Source organism: Nothoprocta perdicaria, unplaced genomic scaffold (genome assembly GCF_003342845.1).
Source record: "Nothoprocta perdicaria isolate Ctin4 unplaced genomic scaffold, notPer1 scaffold_66, whole genome shotgun sequence".
Lineage (NCBI taxonomy): Eukaryota > Metazoa > Chordata > Aves > Tinamiformes > Tinamidae > Nothoprocta > Nothoprocta perdicaria.
In genome coordinates this window covers 3,297,667-3,315,702 of record NW_020455932.1, presented here as the reverse complement: position 1 = coordinate 3,315,702, position 18,036 = coordinate 3,297,667, and the positions used below count along the sequence as shown (strand labels likewise).

Here is an 18,036-nt window from a genome sequence, read left to right as displayed (position 1 = left end):
CTTGCAAGCTGTGATGTTAGAGAAGCTTAAACCCACTGGAACAGCATCTACTTTTTGCAAGCAGCTAATTCCACAGAGAAGGGTCAAGACCCTAGTTTCTGGGGTCTATATATAGCTAGTAACATCTTGCTCCATATTCAAGCAGCATCTAGAACAACTTTTCTGAGTAGTACAACAGATGTCTTGTGAAGTCTGAAGGAATCAGATCAGCGTAATGCAAGAAAACGTGTTTTTAAAAAGTGCTTATTTGAATTATCTGTGTGACTACTGKTTTTTTTCTGCATGTTAAGATACTAAATAAACAAGTTACATGATTCAGCATTTCTAAAATTGACATTTTTAAAACCACCTGCATTAGCAACCATATTTTGTAAATAACTTTCTACATTTCATGCACATAATAGTTTTGAAAAAACACTGAAAATGCCCAAAGCATTTAAGATACRCTTAGCCAGATAAAAAGCTGTCAGGGACAAGCACAACACTGAATCTCAAACTTCTTATGTGCAAAACCTGAATGACCTGATTTGGGCAAAAAGAATGTTACATAAGAATGAAGAAAATGCTTGCAGCTCGCATTTTCCATCACAACCATCCAGTCCTCAGGATCCAAGCTATACCTCTCCCTTTGCTGGACTGCAGCTTAACGTTTTCATGCTAGTGGAGCTTTTATAACTCCACATTTTAAATAAATTGGTAATTGGATTTGTGCTCCAGGTAGTTCTAACCTACCTGGAGGTAGGATCCGCTGAGAATCTACCACAGATGGAGCTAATTGGACGACTTACAACTTAAAAAGGCCTCAAGAGATGTCTTGCCTTCACAATCACCTACTGCTAATTGCTGCTCTTTGGTCTTTAAGAGGGATTCCAGCTTGCCAAAGCAAGGTCATCCTCTCTAYGAGCTTGCTGAGATCTTGTAAGCCCAAAACTTCAAACTGAGCACACAGATCATGTTTAACCTGCCCCTTTCAAGCACAGAATCACTACAATTTTCTTCTTCCTTCTCCATAGCCTAAGAGGTGAAGGATATGTCAAAATTCTTTTCATTGTGAATATGGATTTGCATTAACCATAACAGCTCAGTGGATAGGAACTTATCAGAAAACAATGGCTTCATTCAATGTAGATTTTCTTGCCTCATCCTTTTTATTTATTTTATTTCAACCATAAAGACTTGAGCCAAAATTTTAATATATAAATTGAGCTTACATATGAGATTTTCTTGGAGAAAACTAGACTCTTCTGTGGAAATCACATATTTCATGAAATGTGTCAATTGAAAATTCAACCTTCCACCCAAAACCTTTCTCAAAAGTAAAGTTTCAAGCGGTGCTGCTCACTGACCAACTCATGAGTCTGYTAGGTTTTCATTACACTAAGTGCAGTGAATTTGCTTATGCCAGTAATACAGCACCCCAAAATTCCTATGAATGAATACACAGGTGCACAAACACACTAATACCCATCCTTAGCAGTGGCTTATGCTGGAGACCAGGTTGAAGCCAACTGTGAGATAACCTGTCTAACCTCCGAAGACCACAAGAGATGACACGGTACCTGTATCGAGCTAAGAAGACTTGCAGTTTTGCAGGGCCGTGGCCGCCTGACTCGGGAATTAGAGAGATGCTGTCAACATCCAGCTCCTCCATTTCACTTGCAGTGTCCACCTTGAAACAAACCACCAACAAACAAAGAAAAACCACTGAAGATGGAAGATAAGATACGGCACAAACCAGAAAAGAGAACACTCATAGGACCTCCAGAGCAGTGAACCAGTCCTCTGAGCTGGTGTGTGATGCTCGTTGCCCACTGGGACTACCTAAGACTGCCTGATGAGGTGTGGTACGAGTAGTAACAGGCAARGGTTCGTGTGGGATATTAGGAAAATTTCTTTCCCGGGAGAGGAATGAAGCCTTGGGATAGTTCCCACACAGACACTGGATCTCCACCCTTGAAAGGCTTCAAGCCTCAGCCAGACAAAGTCAAGGCCACCCTGATCTAGTGATCTGAGGTCACCATAGCACGTTAACTGCTTTCTTCTTGGAGCAGTACAACTTGTACARATTAGAATTAAAGATAAGGAACATCCAAAGCCTTTATAGATTTTCAATTTTTTAATGTTTCACAACCATTTATTTCAGGCAGTCAGGAGGGAAGGAATGCAAGACCGAGGAAATTCGGCAGTGCGTTTATTCTCTCTYGACTTAAAAAGGAGAGAGCCCTGATGGGTCTCCCATACTGACCTCTGGAGTCGGGCAGGATTTGGGACTGTTGTGCATGGATTCAGATTTTGAAGAGCTTGACTGGGATTCCACCTTCTTGGCTTGTTTGTGAGAGCTGGTAGCAACAACTGGAGAGCCCACAGTGGCATCTGGCATCCGCTGTAAGGTTTCCAACTGAACCTCTTCATTGTGAATCTTCTTTGTATCCTGGTGAGTCAGCAGTGCAGGAACAATAGTTGAATCTGCAATAAAATAATCTGTTTGTTGCTTTTAGGCATACGGAGAACACAAGATCAGCAGTGAATACCAGTGTGCCTTTGAAGCAGCTCATGTCTCTAAAAAAGGGATTTATTTAACAGTGCAACGGACTAGATAACCAGGGCTCCCTTTGGTCAGAGAAGGGCTGGGTTTTCCTTCATGACTCCAAAACAAAGGTATTTATGAGAGACAGAGTAAACCAGAGAGATGTGAAAAGCTGAGCAGTTTCTTTACACCTTTGCACTTGCACCAATGACAACAGACTTCTCCAAAGACCTGCTTGCCAACCCAGCAATTACCCTTCTCCGAGGGGGGCTGCGGGGTGGAGCTGCACAGAGCGAGAGGAGGCTCCGAAGTGACCAGCGTGGAGGTGAGAAGGTCAATTTTTCCCGTTTGAAGCCGGAACTGCTTGAGCTCCTCAGACAGGAGGCTGAACTGCTCCGTTTGACTGCGGCACTGCTCTTCCAGATCCTTCACCCGAGCCTGAAGAGAGAGGCACAAGGTGAGATGTAAGGACATATGGAAACCACCAAGAGGCCTCCAGACAGCATTTCTCTTTGCAGCATCTTTTTAGAAAATAAGTAATACTCAACATCTAAGGACCTAAAAGGGTCCCCAGTCCCGGAATGCTCAATAGGAGTTGGCAGCTCCATGTCTGTTCTTTGAGAACTCCAGACGCATCACCTCTTAGGAAGCCAACTACAAATTCAATTCAGAAACTGGATTCAATTAGGATTCAATTCAGGATCCAATTCAGAATTCCTGAATCGGGAATATTCCCAAAATGCTGGGGTTTAGCATAAATCTCCTGTCCAAGGTTTACACAAGAAAAGGTGAGATGTGCCAAAAACAAGCCCTGAAAACAGAAAGATTGAGAATACTCGTTCCTACTTGGAGAAGGGAAAAATGTTTCCATTTCTTAGTATTCTTCTTTTTCTACCATCTCTGCCTCTTCCCCACCCAAAATGCTGTCAAGTCCTGGCCACCCTTTCAGTTGTCCCTACCCTCCCCCTGCACACTCCCCAGCTGTCGCAGCTGCATTCCCAGGAGACCCCAACTTAGCACTCCTGCCACCACACGACAGCTCACTCCACGTTCAAAGACCACTTCACTGTAGCCCCCGCTGATGCAATTCAGGTAACGCCTGAACAAGAGCCACTGATGCTGGACAGCATTTGGTCATCTAATCAGTAGTTCTTCAACAGAGTTCATGCAGGAAACCTAACTTATTTAGTTGGATGTTAGTGCATCTGGCTGAGGTGCAGCTCTGCCTTGCAGGAGGTGACATCTGAGTGCTTCCTATTCCCGTTCTTCCTCTCCAGGCTGAGATCACATCAGGCTTCCTAGTCACTCATCTAATTCTCTGCATAGGTAAGACGCATCAAAATAGAACACACTGAACGTGCTCTTCCAAATTTTCTGCTCTACAAATTTTTTTGAAATGCCTCCTCCTCCTTCTACTTCAAAAACTGAATCGAGCCTTGAAATGTCTGGTGAGACAGAAAAGCTGCTTGTTAAGCAGCTCTAAAACACATCTGGCCTGGAGGATGCTGTCTCTCTTGTCTCAGAGGACTGCAAAACCCTTCCAGCTCACTCCCTACCACGTTCTGCACATCCACGTGCCAATCTCTTGTTTCCTACTAACTGGCTAGGAGCTTTCTGTCTTTAAGACAAAACTACTGTTCAGGAAATGCCTCAACAGAAATTCACTGCAGAGGCTGGCAAGCGAAGCCGTCTCTATAACGAAAGGTGTTACTGGATTTCATGAACCGCTTCCAGAAGTATCTGTGCATTCTCCACTTCTCTTTCCTTCTGCCACATCACACCAGAAATACAAACAAAAACCACAGCCCTTCCCTTACCCTCCAGATATCCACAACTACCGCTTCAGTACTGTAATTTAAGAGATATAAAAACACACAGCACTAAGCTCTGTGCTCTGACACTACTATCTGTCCAAGGGTTCAAAGAAACCATGAGRCTTGTTTTTAACTTATGAGGCTTTTCTGTAAGCAATGGTAACAGCTGACATTCTTTTGCTTACCTTCTGGTTTTGGKTTTTTTTTAGGCCTTCCTAATCACTGAAGCTGTATTACCTAGGATTTCTCTGAACTCATGAGGGCTTATATTTATCTCAGTTAAGATTTATAACATAAACACTCCTCTCTAAGCATTGTGTTCTAATGAAAAAAAATACAGACTATAAGGACAACTGTACTGCATCAAACTAGGGCTTCCTCTGGACCTGCACCTTGTCCCTGATCCCACCTTGGGACAGAGTCTTCAAAAAGGAGCAAATACAAAATGACTGAGGGACCACAGAGGGTTCTTCACCTTGGGATCTGGAGACCTGAGGCAGTGGATGCATCTGGATGTTGTGTCTAATAGCATCATAAACCTCCATCCTGTAAGTTTGTTAATCACCGTTTAAATCCATTTATAGTGGTGGCCAAGCCAATATCCTGGATAATCCTGAGTTTAATTCTGAGATACCTAATTAACTGGTCAGGTGTCTTTTACATCTTGTGTTATTCAAAACAATGCACAAGCATCCCCAATTATTTCTGTCCCATTGCAAACAATGCCTAGTCCAGCAGACTGCTCTGGCATTCACACACAAGGAGGCAGGCAGCGAGTTCCCAGGACAGTGCTGCAAAGCAGGTGGACAAGGGAATCTGAGGAGATGGTCCGGAACCTCAGGGAACCAGCAGGAGCCCAACTGCAGACACGGGAGAGCAGGATGACTTTCGTGTCTATGCTCAGCCCAAAAGGGGAAGAAGAAGGAGCCACAGAGCACCTGCAASTGAGCAGCATGACTCCTGGCACAGGCTGCAAGAGCAGGGAGCACAGCGGGGTGGTGTGAGCGTAACCAGCAATTCAGCAACTTATTTTCCCACCAAGCCAGACCCATCCCCACCAGCAACTTCTTGTCCTCCCAGACACCTTTCTTGGCTATAATACGGTGGAAGATGTTGCCCATCCTAATCTCCCTTGTTACCTTTTTCTGTATCTTCTGGTTTTTGAGMTCTGAGAATCATAGAAATATTTAATTTAGAAGAGGAGACTCTRGAGTCCCATCTTCTGTTCAGAGGATGGCTAGCTCCAAAGTTTGCTAAAAGGTCCAAATTCTAATTGATTGAGGAAGCAAAGCTTTTAAGCAGAAAAGCAGCTTGTGGTGCTACTTGTAGGTACTTGCAGTGATAGCTCCTTTCAATACTTTTTTTTTTGGACATTCTCACGATCTTTTACACAGTTAAAGTAGACACATCAAGCCACTATCAAAGTTAGGGCAGAGGAGAAACACATCCTACTTAATAGGATTATATCAGTACCTGCATGCAATCCAAAGTACTCTGTCAGCAAGGAAAAGAGCAAAAAGAGATATAAAATCACATCAGCAATGACAGCAGTGCAAAATCTGCCCTGTTTCACACTGGCATTATCACCCCAAGTCAAGCGTACACTTGCTAAACTAAATCCAAACGCAAAAAAAAAAAGTTTCATGTACAAGCACGGATCTTTTGAGGACCTTCAAATTTTGGAAAGCTTTCAGCAACAAGTGCTGAATTTCAAGCCTTCTTTTCCCAGTGTATTGCAACCACTTTTCAACAGCAAAGAACTGACTCATTCTGGCCAGACTTTTACCCAGGTCTGAGACCAAATTGCTCTGGGAAGCAGGACACAGCTCGAACACAGCTTTGACGAGATTTCAAGTAGCCAGTAGCCTGATCAGCCATTCATCCCACTCCCAGGTCAGGAGAGACAAGCAAAGCTAAGCTAAGCGCTAATCACCATATTCCCCAACAAAAGTCTAAACTGGATCTGTGAAACTAGGCTCAACTTTTTCCAGCTATGAAGCATAAAAGGCAATTGAGACTCTTGTGCCCTCATTTACTTCAGAATCACTTCTAGGTCTTTCATCTCAATATCCGTAAACTCTTAAGGTCTCCTGTCCAAGCTGCTCCAGTCTCCATACAGCATCCATTCACAGAGAAACCAGCCCACGCCTTCACTCACCCTCTGGCATCCTTACCAGGGGATCGCAGAACAGCAGACGGCATCTCTGGAGGCCGACAAGCCCAAACCCCTCCACTCAAAGCGGGGTCGGCTGAGCAGGCTTGCTCTGAGCCTTGCCCAGTCAGGCTTYAAACACCTCCCAGGAATGCATTAAGGGACTGGAGCATCTCTCATACAAGGAGAGACTGAGYGAGTTGGGCCTGTTCTCTCTGGCTGAGAGGGGATCTGACCAATATGCATAAGTTCATGAAGGGAGAATRGAGGGAAGAGGGGGCCAAGCTCTTCACAGTGGTGGCCCGTGACAGGACGAGGGGCAATGGGTGTAAGTTGAAACCCAGGCAGTTCCATCTCCATGTGAGGAAGAACTTCTTCCCTGTGAGGGTGCCCGAGCCCTCGCACARGCTGCCTAGAGAGRAGGTGGAGTCTCCTTCTCTGGAGGTCTTCCAAATCCGTCTGGATGCGACTGGGTGCCCCGTGCTCTGGGTGTCCCTGCTGGAGCAGGGGGCTGGACTAGATGATCTCTAGAGGTCCCTTCCAACCTTAACCACTCTGGGATTCTGTGAATGGAGATTACACTAGTTTTTAATGACTTCTCTTCTTTCTGCCGTCCTGGTATTACTGACTCATAAAGCATCCCTGTATCAGCAACATGGAAACAAGAGTATTTAACTGATGAGGCCCTCATGGAAGAGCACAACCAGCCTCTCAGGTCTTAAATAACTGTCCCCTTCCTCCTCCACACAGGTAGCTGTCTAGTTGAAACCAGAGAGGCCGCTTCAACCCTGCAATGAATTCAGAAGACATCTGTTGTGTATTAAATCTCTCTTCCCTTAAAATGTTACTAAGAAACCAGTTAAATGTCAACAGAGACAGGAAAAGCGGTTGTATCAGCCCAGCTCTTATCTTTGCAGCCAAAAGCAGCAGCCCAGGGACGAGCCAAGGAACAGGCAATACTGGAAATAACAGCACTTGTCCATGACATTTTCCCAATTTCAGTCCACCTGAAATTTCCGTAGGAGCTTGGCACATTGGGGATCTCACAGTGCACACCCTGATCAGTGCCACTCAAAACAGATGCCGTTTGCAGCCACGAAGCCATCTCCTCTATCAGGGACACTTACCATCCTGCTCTATCCATGCTGCAGGGCCTCCTGGGCTCCTAACATCCACAGAGCTCTTGAGCAGTGCTGGACAGAGACGATTCACTGTGACTGTACGTCACTGCTGCAGTCAGGCTCTTGCCCTCATTAGCMTGAGGCCTCATTATTATCCAAATGTACAATGAGGCACCCTACTTAGCCTAAGGTGTTTCTGCTCTCCGAAAACCCCAGTCTGAATCATTGTTACCTGCCACCAGGGCAAAGCCCCTTCTTCACAAAGAACTCGTGGTCCCAGACTAGCAAGTGGCATGAAAGAACTGCCTCTCACCTCATGGCATATTATACTAAGGTAAAGATCACATTTCTCCTTTCTTCATTAACAAATAGCATACACACACACACACACACACACAATCAAGTAATATGGACACAAGTATTCTTTCTTCCTGCAGAAGATCCTGAAAAAGGCAGTAGGCAAATCAGAGGTTAGTTCTTATATGCAGCCTTCAAAGAGGTATTGGGCACAGTCCGAATGAAGTACCCTAATTCAAGGACCCAAGAGGCTGCAGTTGAACCCCTCAAAACTGTAAACCCAGCGACGACTCTGCCACCACAACCGAACCTTAGCACAGCAGCACTATCTCATGCCAGACCCACCCTCTACAGCATTCCACACAAGAATCAATAAAATCCAGGGCATCAACAACACTGTATTACAAACAGAGGATACCAAATCTGCAGCCCCTTAGCTGTCTTGTTTTCTTTTGTCTTACCTCTAGAAGCTGTACTGCTCCTTCATGTTCTCTTTTTGCCTCTGCCTGGGCCTTCAAAGAAATAAGAAAGAGTAAATAAAAAAGCAGCCTATCTAAGTTCACTCCTACTAATACTACCATAACCTTGGCAGACCCCATAACAGATTTAAAATGCTGGCTGAAGGCATCTCTGATCTATGGACAAACAGCACTGAGAGATCAGAATTGGGATTCATGAGAAAATCCCAAATAACAGAGTTCCCACAGCCAAAGACATGCTTCCTTGTGTTACTTTATCTGGTAAAYGCATACATATGTCTTCCCTACACCGCCCCTCAAAGCAGACGTGGTGTGGAAGCCCCATCTCTCTCCAGAGATTCAGAGAGCAAAATGTCCATTTCCTCGTGCGCTGCCTACCTGCTGCAGCCGTCTGACCTCCTCTTGTTTCTCCTTCAGCACCAGCAGCGCTTCCTTGTGCTCAACTTCCAGCTGCTGCCTTCGCTCAGCCACATCTCTCATATGCTGCAGAACAAGTCACAGAGAGTTCAAGGACAACACTRCTGAAGCATCGTCCCATGTCCTCTCACAGGCCACAGAACCAAAATATCGTCGGTATTTCACATCATCATTAAACAGAGCAAAAAGAAATTCCTCCCATAAAGCAGAGCAGCACAGCCAAAGAGATGGCTTCATTTGGTGGTGGCCACCATCTCTCTCCTCCCACCCAGACCTCTGGGGCAGCCTTTCTCCAGCTCCTCTGCCCACCTTGAAAAGTCACACTCCAGGGTGCCAGCACAGAAGATTCCCCAAGAGAAGCACAGATGCAAAAACTGGACAAAAAGAGCATCGAGACCACCTGTGCCACCCAAAACAGCACCGGGTTTCAAAACACTTCTTCCAGCCATATGGGTYGTACTGACCTTCAGCACCTGCTCTAGATTCTCCAGCTTGATTTGGAGTCCTTGATTCGTCTGAATCACTGAATCTCGTTCCTTAGTAACCAAAACAACCTGCAGCTTCAGGTCAGCATTCTCAGATTCAACCTGGAAAGAAAGGCTTGCCAATTAGCACAAGTAGCCATGGTCAATACATAAATAATACAGGACCATTTATTTTCAAATCCCAATAGACTGTTTTACTGATCTGACTCCTAGCTGTGATATCAAAAACACCAATCCCCTCTACCGCTGGTTTTCATCAATATCAAGTGTTCATGCATTTGTATTTGTCCTCAATATGATGTACACTTATCCATACATTAACAAGTCATTTTGGCAGGCAAACCAAACATGAACTCAAGGGGCCTCTCACTTACGTACAGGAATTCTACAATAAACTCTACAGTAAAACTGCTGTGCTTGCAGGCACCCTGGCAGGCACCCAACAGTTACTAAGCTGGCAACCTAAAACCCTACTACTCTAGGAAGTTCTTCTCAAAGTCTTACAGAGCTGATGCTCCATCTGACAGACAAAAATACCGCTTTTTACCTGTCCTGCCCATCCAGCCCTCTGGCTTAGCTGCGAGTTCTCTTCAGCCAGTCGTGCATTTTCAGTCTGTATCTCCTGCAGCTGGATCTCCTGTCCAGATACAGCASGTGTTAGTCCAGCAAGAGCCTCATTCACCCCCTGGCACCTCCTATTGAGTGTCAAACACGTAGCTCCACCGCTCCTGCTGAATGATGCTGCAGGATGCTGGTGTGATGTTGTTCGAAGGCTGCAAGATAGCAGCCTTTTTGGGCACTGCTCAAACAGGCACCAATCCTTTATCAGGTATTCTCTTAAGTTTCTTTTTCTATTTCTGTAGCCCCAAAGCACAGAATGAAAAAGATATTCCCTTGCCTAGTTCACAGCTCCAGTGCCACCTCATGCAACTGCTGCTATATGGAACTATTCCCCATCTCCAACTACATTTTGGCAAGTTTCACTGTTGGTTCAAGACAAAAGTCTTCTTGAGAAATTTCAGTTTAGGAGGGAATATTATTGGGAATAAGGCTAAAAAGGAGTTACAGACTACAAATYCTTTTTTTTTTTTTTTTTTAAGTTCAAAACAGCTACAGCTAATTCAAAAAAATCAGGATTCAGTCTGGACTSAAGAAGGCAATGAGAGTCAGCTCTCACTCTATGGTAGATAACAGTGTCTCTGAGCAAGCAGGAGACATGAATCTCCTGGATTCAGGAAGCAGGAGATATGGAACCACGGAGGGACTTGGCTGGGTCTAGTCCATCTGCAAGGCTCTGCACAGCCTGCCTTGTAGATCACTGCAGAAACACAACACCGACAACTCCACCGAGACATACCAACTCTCCCCCATGCCAAAACTGTATACAAATATTTCCTGGTTATCCCTACACTGTCAGAGTGTCAGGCCCAGCAGTTTAAGAAGAGTTGGTCTGTTCCTGATCTAGAAAAACTTCCATCCAAAAACATCTCATCCMATGACTTATTTAGCCCTTAAGGACATGAAAATAAAACAGGTAAAGGGGCCTCTAGCCCGGAATCCTCCTCCCGACAGTGGCCAACAGCACTGAGCGAGCAAAGCAAGCAGGCAATGACACTTCTCCAGCACAGAGTACTGCAGCTCATGGACTTGCTGCTCCTGGGAAATCCCAAAGAAGCTCAAGTTCCAAGAAATTTTATGTTACAATAAGGAAGCACACTCAGATTTGGCCTTACCCACGTGTGTCAGCTTGTAATGAAGATATTATTCCGTGCACACTCAACAAAGAGGAGGTCTCATACCCCACGTTCCTAACAGGATACTTCTCTTCCTACTCCTACAACACATTTCACTGGGGATGTGGGCAGCAAACACAGAGCACTTCAGCTTCCCTCTTGATGACTTCTAGGCCTGGCTGAGCACCATGAGGGATGAAGACCATTCCCACCCGGATGCTTAACCCGGGCATTCCCTTCCCTGTGAGCAGGAGGYGAGCAGCCARCTCTACTGCCGTGTGCTTAAGGCAYSCAGAGGAGAAGGGGGGACTGTGCTTCGTGCACACCATAAAGGCACAACCAAGCTTTGCGGGGGGCTGCTCGCACAGRGCAGCACACATCTTCCCTCTGCACTAAGAGAATTAGGAAAATTAATAGAATAACTTCTCCGAAAGACTTTTCCGAGAGGATAAACAAAAAAGTGATGTCTTTTTCTGGTAGCAGACCTCTTCCATGTACTAAGATAATCTAAATAGCAACAGAGACAACAGATTCTGAGTGGACCAGATCAAATGCTACCAAAGATGCCCCTGGACTGAAACCCGGCCCATGAACACTGCCAGCAGCAAGACGCCTCACTCCAAGGTGCTGCAGCAACCAAGCATCTAGCCAAGGTAGCGATCACAGAAGGAAAGACTGCTCCTCACAGCTTCGACTCGGTAGTAACAAATGTGTGTAACGCATGGCAAAAAAAAGCCAACAACAAATTGAACAAGTCATACTGGAGAAAAGCCCCACTAGATCTGACAGCCAGACTGCACGTCCCTTCTCTTGGCATCTCTTATATCCTAATATAGGTATATCTTACCTTTTTTTTTCTTTTTTTGAGGAGCCATACTCTGACCTAGCTCACTGTAYACAGATGCACATAAGTCTCTGCCTGAATTTTCAATAGCAAAGGAACTAGCCAGAGGGCCAGATATRTAAATAGCTTTGGACAGCTCCCGAAGGCAAAGCAAGGACACTGCTCTGGCATCTTGAAACAGTGGCAAACGCTGAGAATTGCAGCCGACACTGTAGGGAGACACCAGGAAGCAAGTGGAGACACAAATGCCCAAGAATAAACAATTAGGTTGTGTTTCACCTTGTCCAACGCCAGATCTACAGGGAATAGGGGTAAGGTAACTAGTGGATAAAGACAGACTGCTTGACTCTGATCGGTCTGCCCATCTCCACCTCAGGCTACACTCATTTGCAGGCAGTTSCAGACAGCAGGAAAAACAGAAAAGAAAAAACAAACAAACAAACAATACTCCTTAATTTAAGCTCTAACACATAATACCATATGAAAGGCAGCACTGTACCCAAAGTACATAAAGAATCACCACATATCAAAGAATAAAATAGCATTTGTGAAAATATAGGAATTAAAAGAGGCAGGTAAGATGAACAAGAAGTTGGGAGCAAGAGACTGAGCTGTGCCTGACAGCTATTTAGGCCTGACCTGAACTGAGCTTTGAGCAAGATGTAAAACATCTACTGAGAGTCAACACCCTTGGGTGAAACTAAACATTGTGACAGTTACAATACCACGTGTGGATAATATGCTTGGGAAAGATCAAATGCAAGGGAAAAATCCAGATCTTGTGATAGGACCTGCAGAGGCAGCTTCTCATCCAGCAAATGAGAAGCACAAGGAAATGACCATGAGTATCTGTAATTATCATCTCAAGWGGTAGAAACCTCATAATACTTCTCTGGAGTGCTTGTGAAAATGGTAAAAATCACTCCAAACTAGTAAGAGTCAMGGAGTTTCATCCAGCAGTGAAACCCACGCCAGCTGAAAGATTAAATAAACGCAGCTTCAAGGACTGAAGCCCCACATTTGCAACACTGCTAAAACCAGGAGAAAAGCTAGTGACCCCTTACTGAGATAAGCAGAAGAATATCCAAGAAAAGAATGCTACAAATAACTWTTTTACTATTATGTTTGCAACAGAAAGGACCAAGAATACTTACTAGTTCTTTGCATCTTTTATGCTTTTTCCTCACTTCATGTTCAAGGTTTTCACATTTTTTGCGCTTTTTTTTGAGTTCAAATTCCTGCAGCAAAGAAGCACACGCAGRTCAGCAACCCCATGCTCATACAATGTACAAGAAATTCAAGTGTAGCTGCTCTGACCCAATGCCACACAAGTTTTTGCCGTTTTCTTTAGAAAATGGAAAAACACAAGGAGTTTTTTTAAATCCAGGGAAAGTTTTAAAAAGGCAATAAACCCTAAAACTTTTCAAGTCAAACAGCTCTTCTTATGGCCCTTTCTTCTCTCCTCTGACCCTTTCAATGTTTGGGCATAGTYTTCTGAGAGAGAAAGAAGAGAGAGCTAAGCAAAACACCCAGCCTGAGACACTAGCTGTGCTATATAAACTCTTATTCTAATTCAAATGGCATCTAACAGAGAGCAGATGTCCTCTGGGGATGTCCCTTTATTTCTATTTACTTGCTACCATTCTTGGTCCCCCAGATACGAGCTGCTGAACCTCAGGGTGAATAGTCCTTGTTTACTGGAATAATTCACAAGGGATGGATTCCTCCCACAAYATCTGGCCCACGTTAGCCACACCACGTTCATCTAAGGCTAAATCCAACACAGAACAGACACTGCTGCTGTGTTTCCCCTCTCATTTTCTCCTGAAATATTCCACTGTGAGCACRTGCAAGGCTCTGCAAAATCCCTGGCACAGCAACATCCTCCAGGCCTGTGCTCTGCCTGCTGGTTTTCCCGGTTGTGCCTAGCTCGGCTTTCCCAATTTCACCGAACACTTGCACCCACAAATACTTCTGTCCCCAAAGGCTCTGTTTGGTTTGCACAATTAAAACCCCAAGGAGAAGTACTGCACTCCCTCACCTGAAAACAGACTGGCTTCATTCCGGAAGGAAAAGGCCTATTTATCCAGTGCCCTCTTGAACCCACAGACAGGAGCCACAACTCACCAGATGCTCTATCTGTCGGCTACTCTCTTGTCCCGTTACTGCATTTTTCGGAGGGAAATTTTCATGTTCCTCACAAGTAGGTCCCAAAGGCAGCACACCTGACTCCACCTGAAGAGGAAGGGAGATGCCAGTGAATTCAGAGACAACCAGAATGACAAGGCAAAACGCACATATCAAGGGAGAAGAGGCATTAATGAMAGCACAGGTGGGCAAAGCTCCACATCAAAACCCCCAATCTTCTCYGAACAGCACCATTATATATGAAAAAAAGGCTGCTGATATCCTAGAGAGCCAAAGGGAGACCTGCCCTGAGCAGCTACCGCTGCCCAGAGCCAGCTGATCCAGCTCGGCTCATCCCGCCRGGCAGCAGCTGGCCCCAGGAGGCTCTCGAGCCCAAGTTCCCATTCATGCCTCATCTAAGGTTTCAGTGAGAGGCAAGAGCAGCATCCTCCAGGCCCTCTCCAAAACAGTAAAAACAACAGGCAAAACATCAGAAGAATGAACAGGACACTCATCAATAGCAGGGAGTGGCAAAGAGGCTTTCAGTGACAATTTTGGAAAGCAAAGGCAGGAAAAGGGAGGCAAGAAATGCTAAGAAAGGGAGAAACACMTCTCAGGGGGCAGTCACAAAGAACTGAAACGGCAGCACGTGTGCCGGGGTCTTACGGGTGCCAACATCAAACTAGAGAAAGGGAGGAACAAGGCAAATCTCACATGGAAACCTGTCCCTCTCACTCCTATCTCACTGTCACAATCTATAYTGACACTCACTCATAAAAAAAGAGCCAATTACAGAAGTACCAAGAACCACTCCAGGAGGAGAGAKCTACGTCTTGGCAGGGCAACTGCCRAACAACTTCCTGACAACAGGGTAAGGCCTGAAGTGAATGGAAGATGTGGGACTTGGATGTTACTTTCAATGTTAGATTTAAAGTTACTCCTCATAAATAGATTTTGGGGTCTGGAGATCTTTAGCATCAACAAAGCCAACCTGAGGAATGAACTATCCCAAGGAATTTAGGATCCCATCCAAGCCTATGGCCTTTGGTTGATATCTCATCGGAAACAGGATCTCCCATTTCACTCTCAACATCTACAGCACTGAGACACCGAAGCTCATCACTCAGCTCCCTTCACAGGCAGTCAGTAGGACAATATCAAATCTATGTCTAATTTAGTTTGTGTCTAAGTTCATGGCTTCACTGCAGAAAGTCAAAAAAAAAAAAAAAAAAAAAAAAGAAAGAAATGAGGCCAAGCCCAGCTTATCAAGATTTCCAGATTCTCTGCTAAAGAGATGGTGCCTGAAACGTGGAAATTGTGAAGGGGCAGCGTGCAGCGAGCTCCGGCCACGCGGAAGCCCCGCGGAGGCGCGTCGCAGGCGCTCGGGCCGCCCCAGAGCCCAGCAGAGGCTGCAGAACTCGGGCTCCTCCTGGCCGGCCCCGCAYCCGCCGGGTCCCCATGGAACCTCGGACCAAGGGAAAAGCAGATTTTTCTGCCAGTGGAACTCCCCATGGGACTAAGGCACCTAACAAGATGCCAGGTCTCACCTGGCGTCAGAAATGTTTCAGGGGGAATATTTAACTCTGAAAGTCCATATATGAATGCTTGAAACTTGCTTTTATTTTTCTTCCAAGCCATGTGGCATAAAGTGAGTTTCAAATCGGTGCCTCACCCTGCCYTGAAAACCTGCTCTCTCGCAGAATGTCACCTTTTAGTCAGCCAAGTTGTTCAGGGTCCCTAGCAGCCAGGACCAGAGCCCCTCTGCACCAGTAACACATACCATGCTTAGCAGCTCAAAGGCACGACCTCCTGCAAACAACAACGCAGGACAAATCTGCTTGTTTGTGTTCATCTCCTAATCAAATGCTAAACAAAATTATTAAATTCCTAATTAGAGACAACTTTATGATTGCGCAGTGAAAAAAATTACAAAATTAAATTGGCCCATACGGCCTTAATTTTCCCCCAGGAAGAGAGCCGTGGCGCCCTGACACAGGCTCCCGGCCTGCTGCCTCTCCGCAGAGCCCAACTCACGGCTGGAGCAGACAGAGGGTAAGCGGGGCTGGCACACCCACGGAAAGCGCTGCCATCTGGAGCTCGGCCACCTYGTTCGCAGCAGGGCCTGCAGGACGCACACTGAATTAGCCAGGTGCAGGGAATGTGTTCAGCAAAACAGCTAAAAATAACTGCACACCAGCTGCTTCCAGCCCGAGCTCTGTCCACAGCGAGCACTGCTGCTGGCAGAGCCTGCGCAAGGACGCGGATGGGACTGCGCGGCTCAAGCTCATGTTCAGGTTGCACCACTTAACGTCAAACATGTAACAGACACCTAAGTACGAGGGTGCTGACAAACGACTGGGAAGTTTTAAGCATGCAACCATGTAAATTCAAAATGTTCCGGGCTCTCTAAAAAGCTCTGCACCCAGGAAGCACTCACCTCAACCCTCCCCAAGAGGGAGCAAGCAGAACACACCTCAGGCCCTCATTCCTACAAAAACTCAGAAGGCAGCAGAAGAGCTAACAGGAAAGTCCGCCCAAAGGCCAGACTCGCAAGGAAAACACTTTCCTGGGAATATGGATGCCCAGTTGTGCCAGAGGCTTAAGGAAAAACCAGTGTGTGACATGGTGCCTTCATGGTGATCCCAACCCCATGCACTTCTGAAAGCAGATATTCCTCAGCACCCCGAAGAAGTTCAAAACCTTTTTGTTAATGGCAGAATTTTGTCAATGGCAGAGCGTCCCGGGRCATCTGCCACCTCACTGTGGGCGCAGGGATGGGAACTGTGGCCCGTCCCTTCAGCTGGGTCGCAACATCTCGGTGCAATCGCACCATGAGCAAGCAGGGGGGAACACGGTTATAGGAGGTGGCTTAAGCCAAAACTGCCACTCAAGGAAAATAACCTGCTAAACTMTGATTTGTGGCTACAGTGACAACCAGCTCCCAGGAGCCCTTAAATCAAGAAGCAGGAAAATCAAAGGGAGAAAATAGAACAAAGATTTTCCAAAGAAACACAGAAGAAAAGCTTTTTCGTTAAACTTTGAGGRATCCTTGACAGGGGATCTGCTGCCCTGAGTCACCAAACTGGGCAGAGGGATAGAAAAGCAAAAGCCTTTTATTTATTTAACTGTGGGGTTATTGCCTCCAGAGCTAATTCCACCCCCACACAGGCACCATGTCTGCCCAGGGAAAAGGCTTCAGCGGAGAGAGTGGCACCAGCCTCCCCATTCACTGCCCCCATCAGACTTATTTTTGCTGATGTTTTTCGCTAGGAAATCTCTGACAATGAGGRCAGACTCTCCCAAAAGAGAGAAACGAGGAGCAGCCATGAGGAAGACCACARCTCTTATCTGGCAGGATCTGCAGGGCCAGTTGAAAATCTCAGCATAAAAGGGGCATTCAAAGACAGCAAGGCCAGAAGCAGGGAAATGAGAACCAGTCTGTGCATCTCTCTGCACCACAGGGGAATCTGGGGCTGAGGGTCACCACAGCACAGACCTGGACTSTGAAACGCAGCTGAGGAGCCACCTCGGCACCGCAGAGGCCAGTAAAGAAGTGCTCACAAGCGACCAAGTGTTGGGACTTAAAAACCCCTCTGTCATGAACTAACTTAAACACAAGTGAATCACGAACGGCAGCGGGCAATTTCTTACTCAACACTGCCTTTGTCCAAAATAAACTGTTAGGTAGTGAGGGCTGAAAAAGAAAACCAAAGAASAGTGACCTTCCCAAGCATGAGAGTTCCTAAATAGAGCTGCTGAAGYCTCGAGCAGCCTTGAAAAGGGGCACTAGGAGCAGACATACCCTGTGCCTGCCCCTAACACCCAAGGCACCGGGAGCGGAGGGCAGCGGTGGGAACCGGGGCAGCAGTGGGAACGGGGGCAGCGGGCGCTCCCCCCGGGCACGGCGGGTGCTCAGACCCCGCAGGGTCTGGGGGGTGACGGGGTGGCCGCGCGGGGCCGGCCGGGTGGCCGCAGCCCCGGGCTCGGTGCGCGGGGGTCGGGGCCTGGGCGCCGTCCCGACCGCGGCCCCGCGCGAACCG

The 18,036-nt window shown here is 46.4% G+C and overlaps 1 protein-coding gene across 3 annotated transcripts in view; it reads right to left on the bottom strand.

Moving 5' to 3' along the window:
* TSPOAP1 (TSPO associated protein 1) overlaps positions 1-14,171 on the bottom strand; it is a 41,443-nt gene extending 27,272 nt beyond the window's left edge. For 2 of the 3 annotated variants that reach the window (XM_026050128.1, XM_026050130.1), the window contains exons 1-6: positions 9,272-9,322; positions 8,769-8,873; positions 8,373-8,423; positions 2,782-2,965; positions 2,246-2,466; positions 1,560-1,669 (exon numbers count right to left, since the gene is read on the bottom strand). In XM_026050128.1, the coding sequence (XP_025905913.1) occupies positions 1,560-1,669; positions 2,246-2,466; positions 2,782-2,965; positions 8,373-8,423; positions 8,769-8,870 (668 nt within the window). In that variant the 5' untranslated portion in view covers positions 8,871-8,873; positions 9,272-9,322. Of the gene's footprint in view, positions 1-1,559; positions 1,670-2,245; positions 2,467-2,781; positions 2,966-8,372; positions 8,424-8,768; positions 8,874-9,271; positions 9,395-9,839; positions 9,930-13,023; positions 13,108-13,996 lie in introns of those variants that run through there. The other variant, XM_026050129.1, reaches the window with a different exon arrangement.
* Between the last annotated feature and the right edge of the window lie 3,865 nt (positions 14,172-18,036).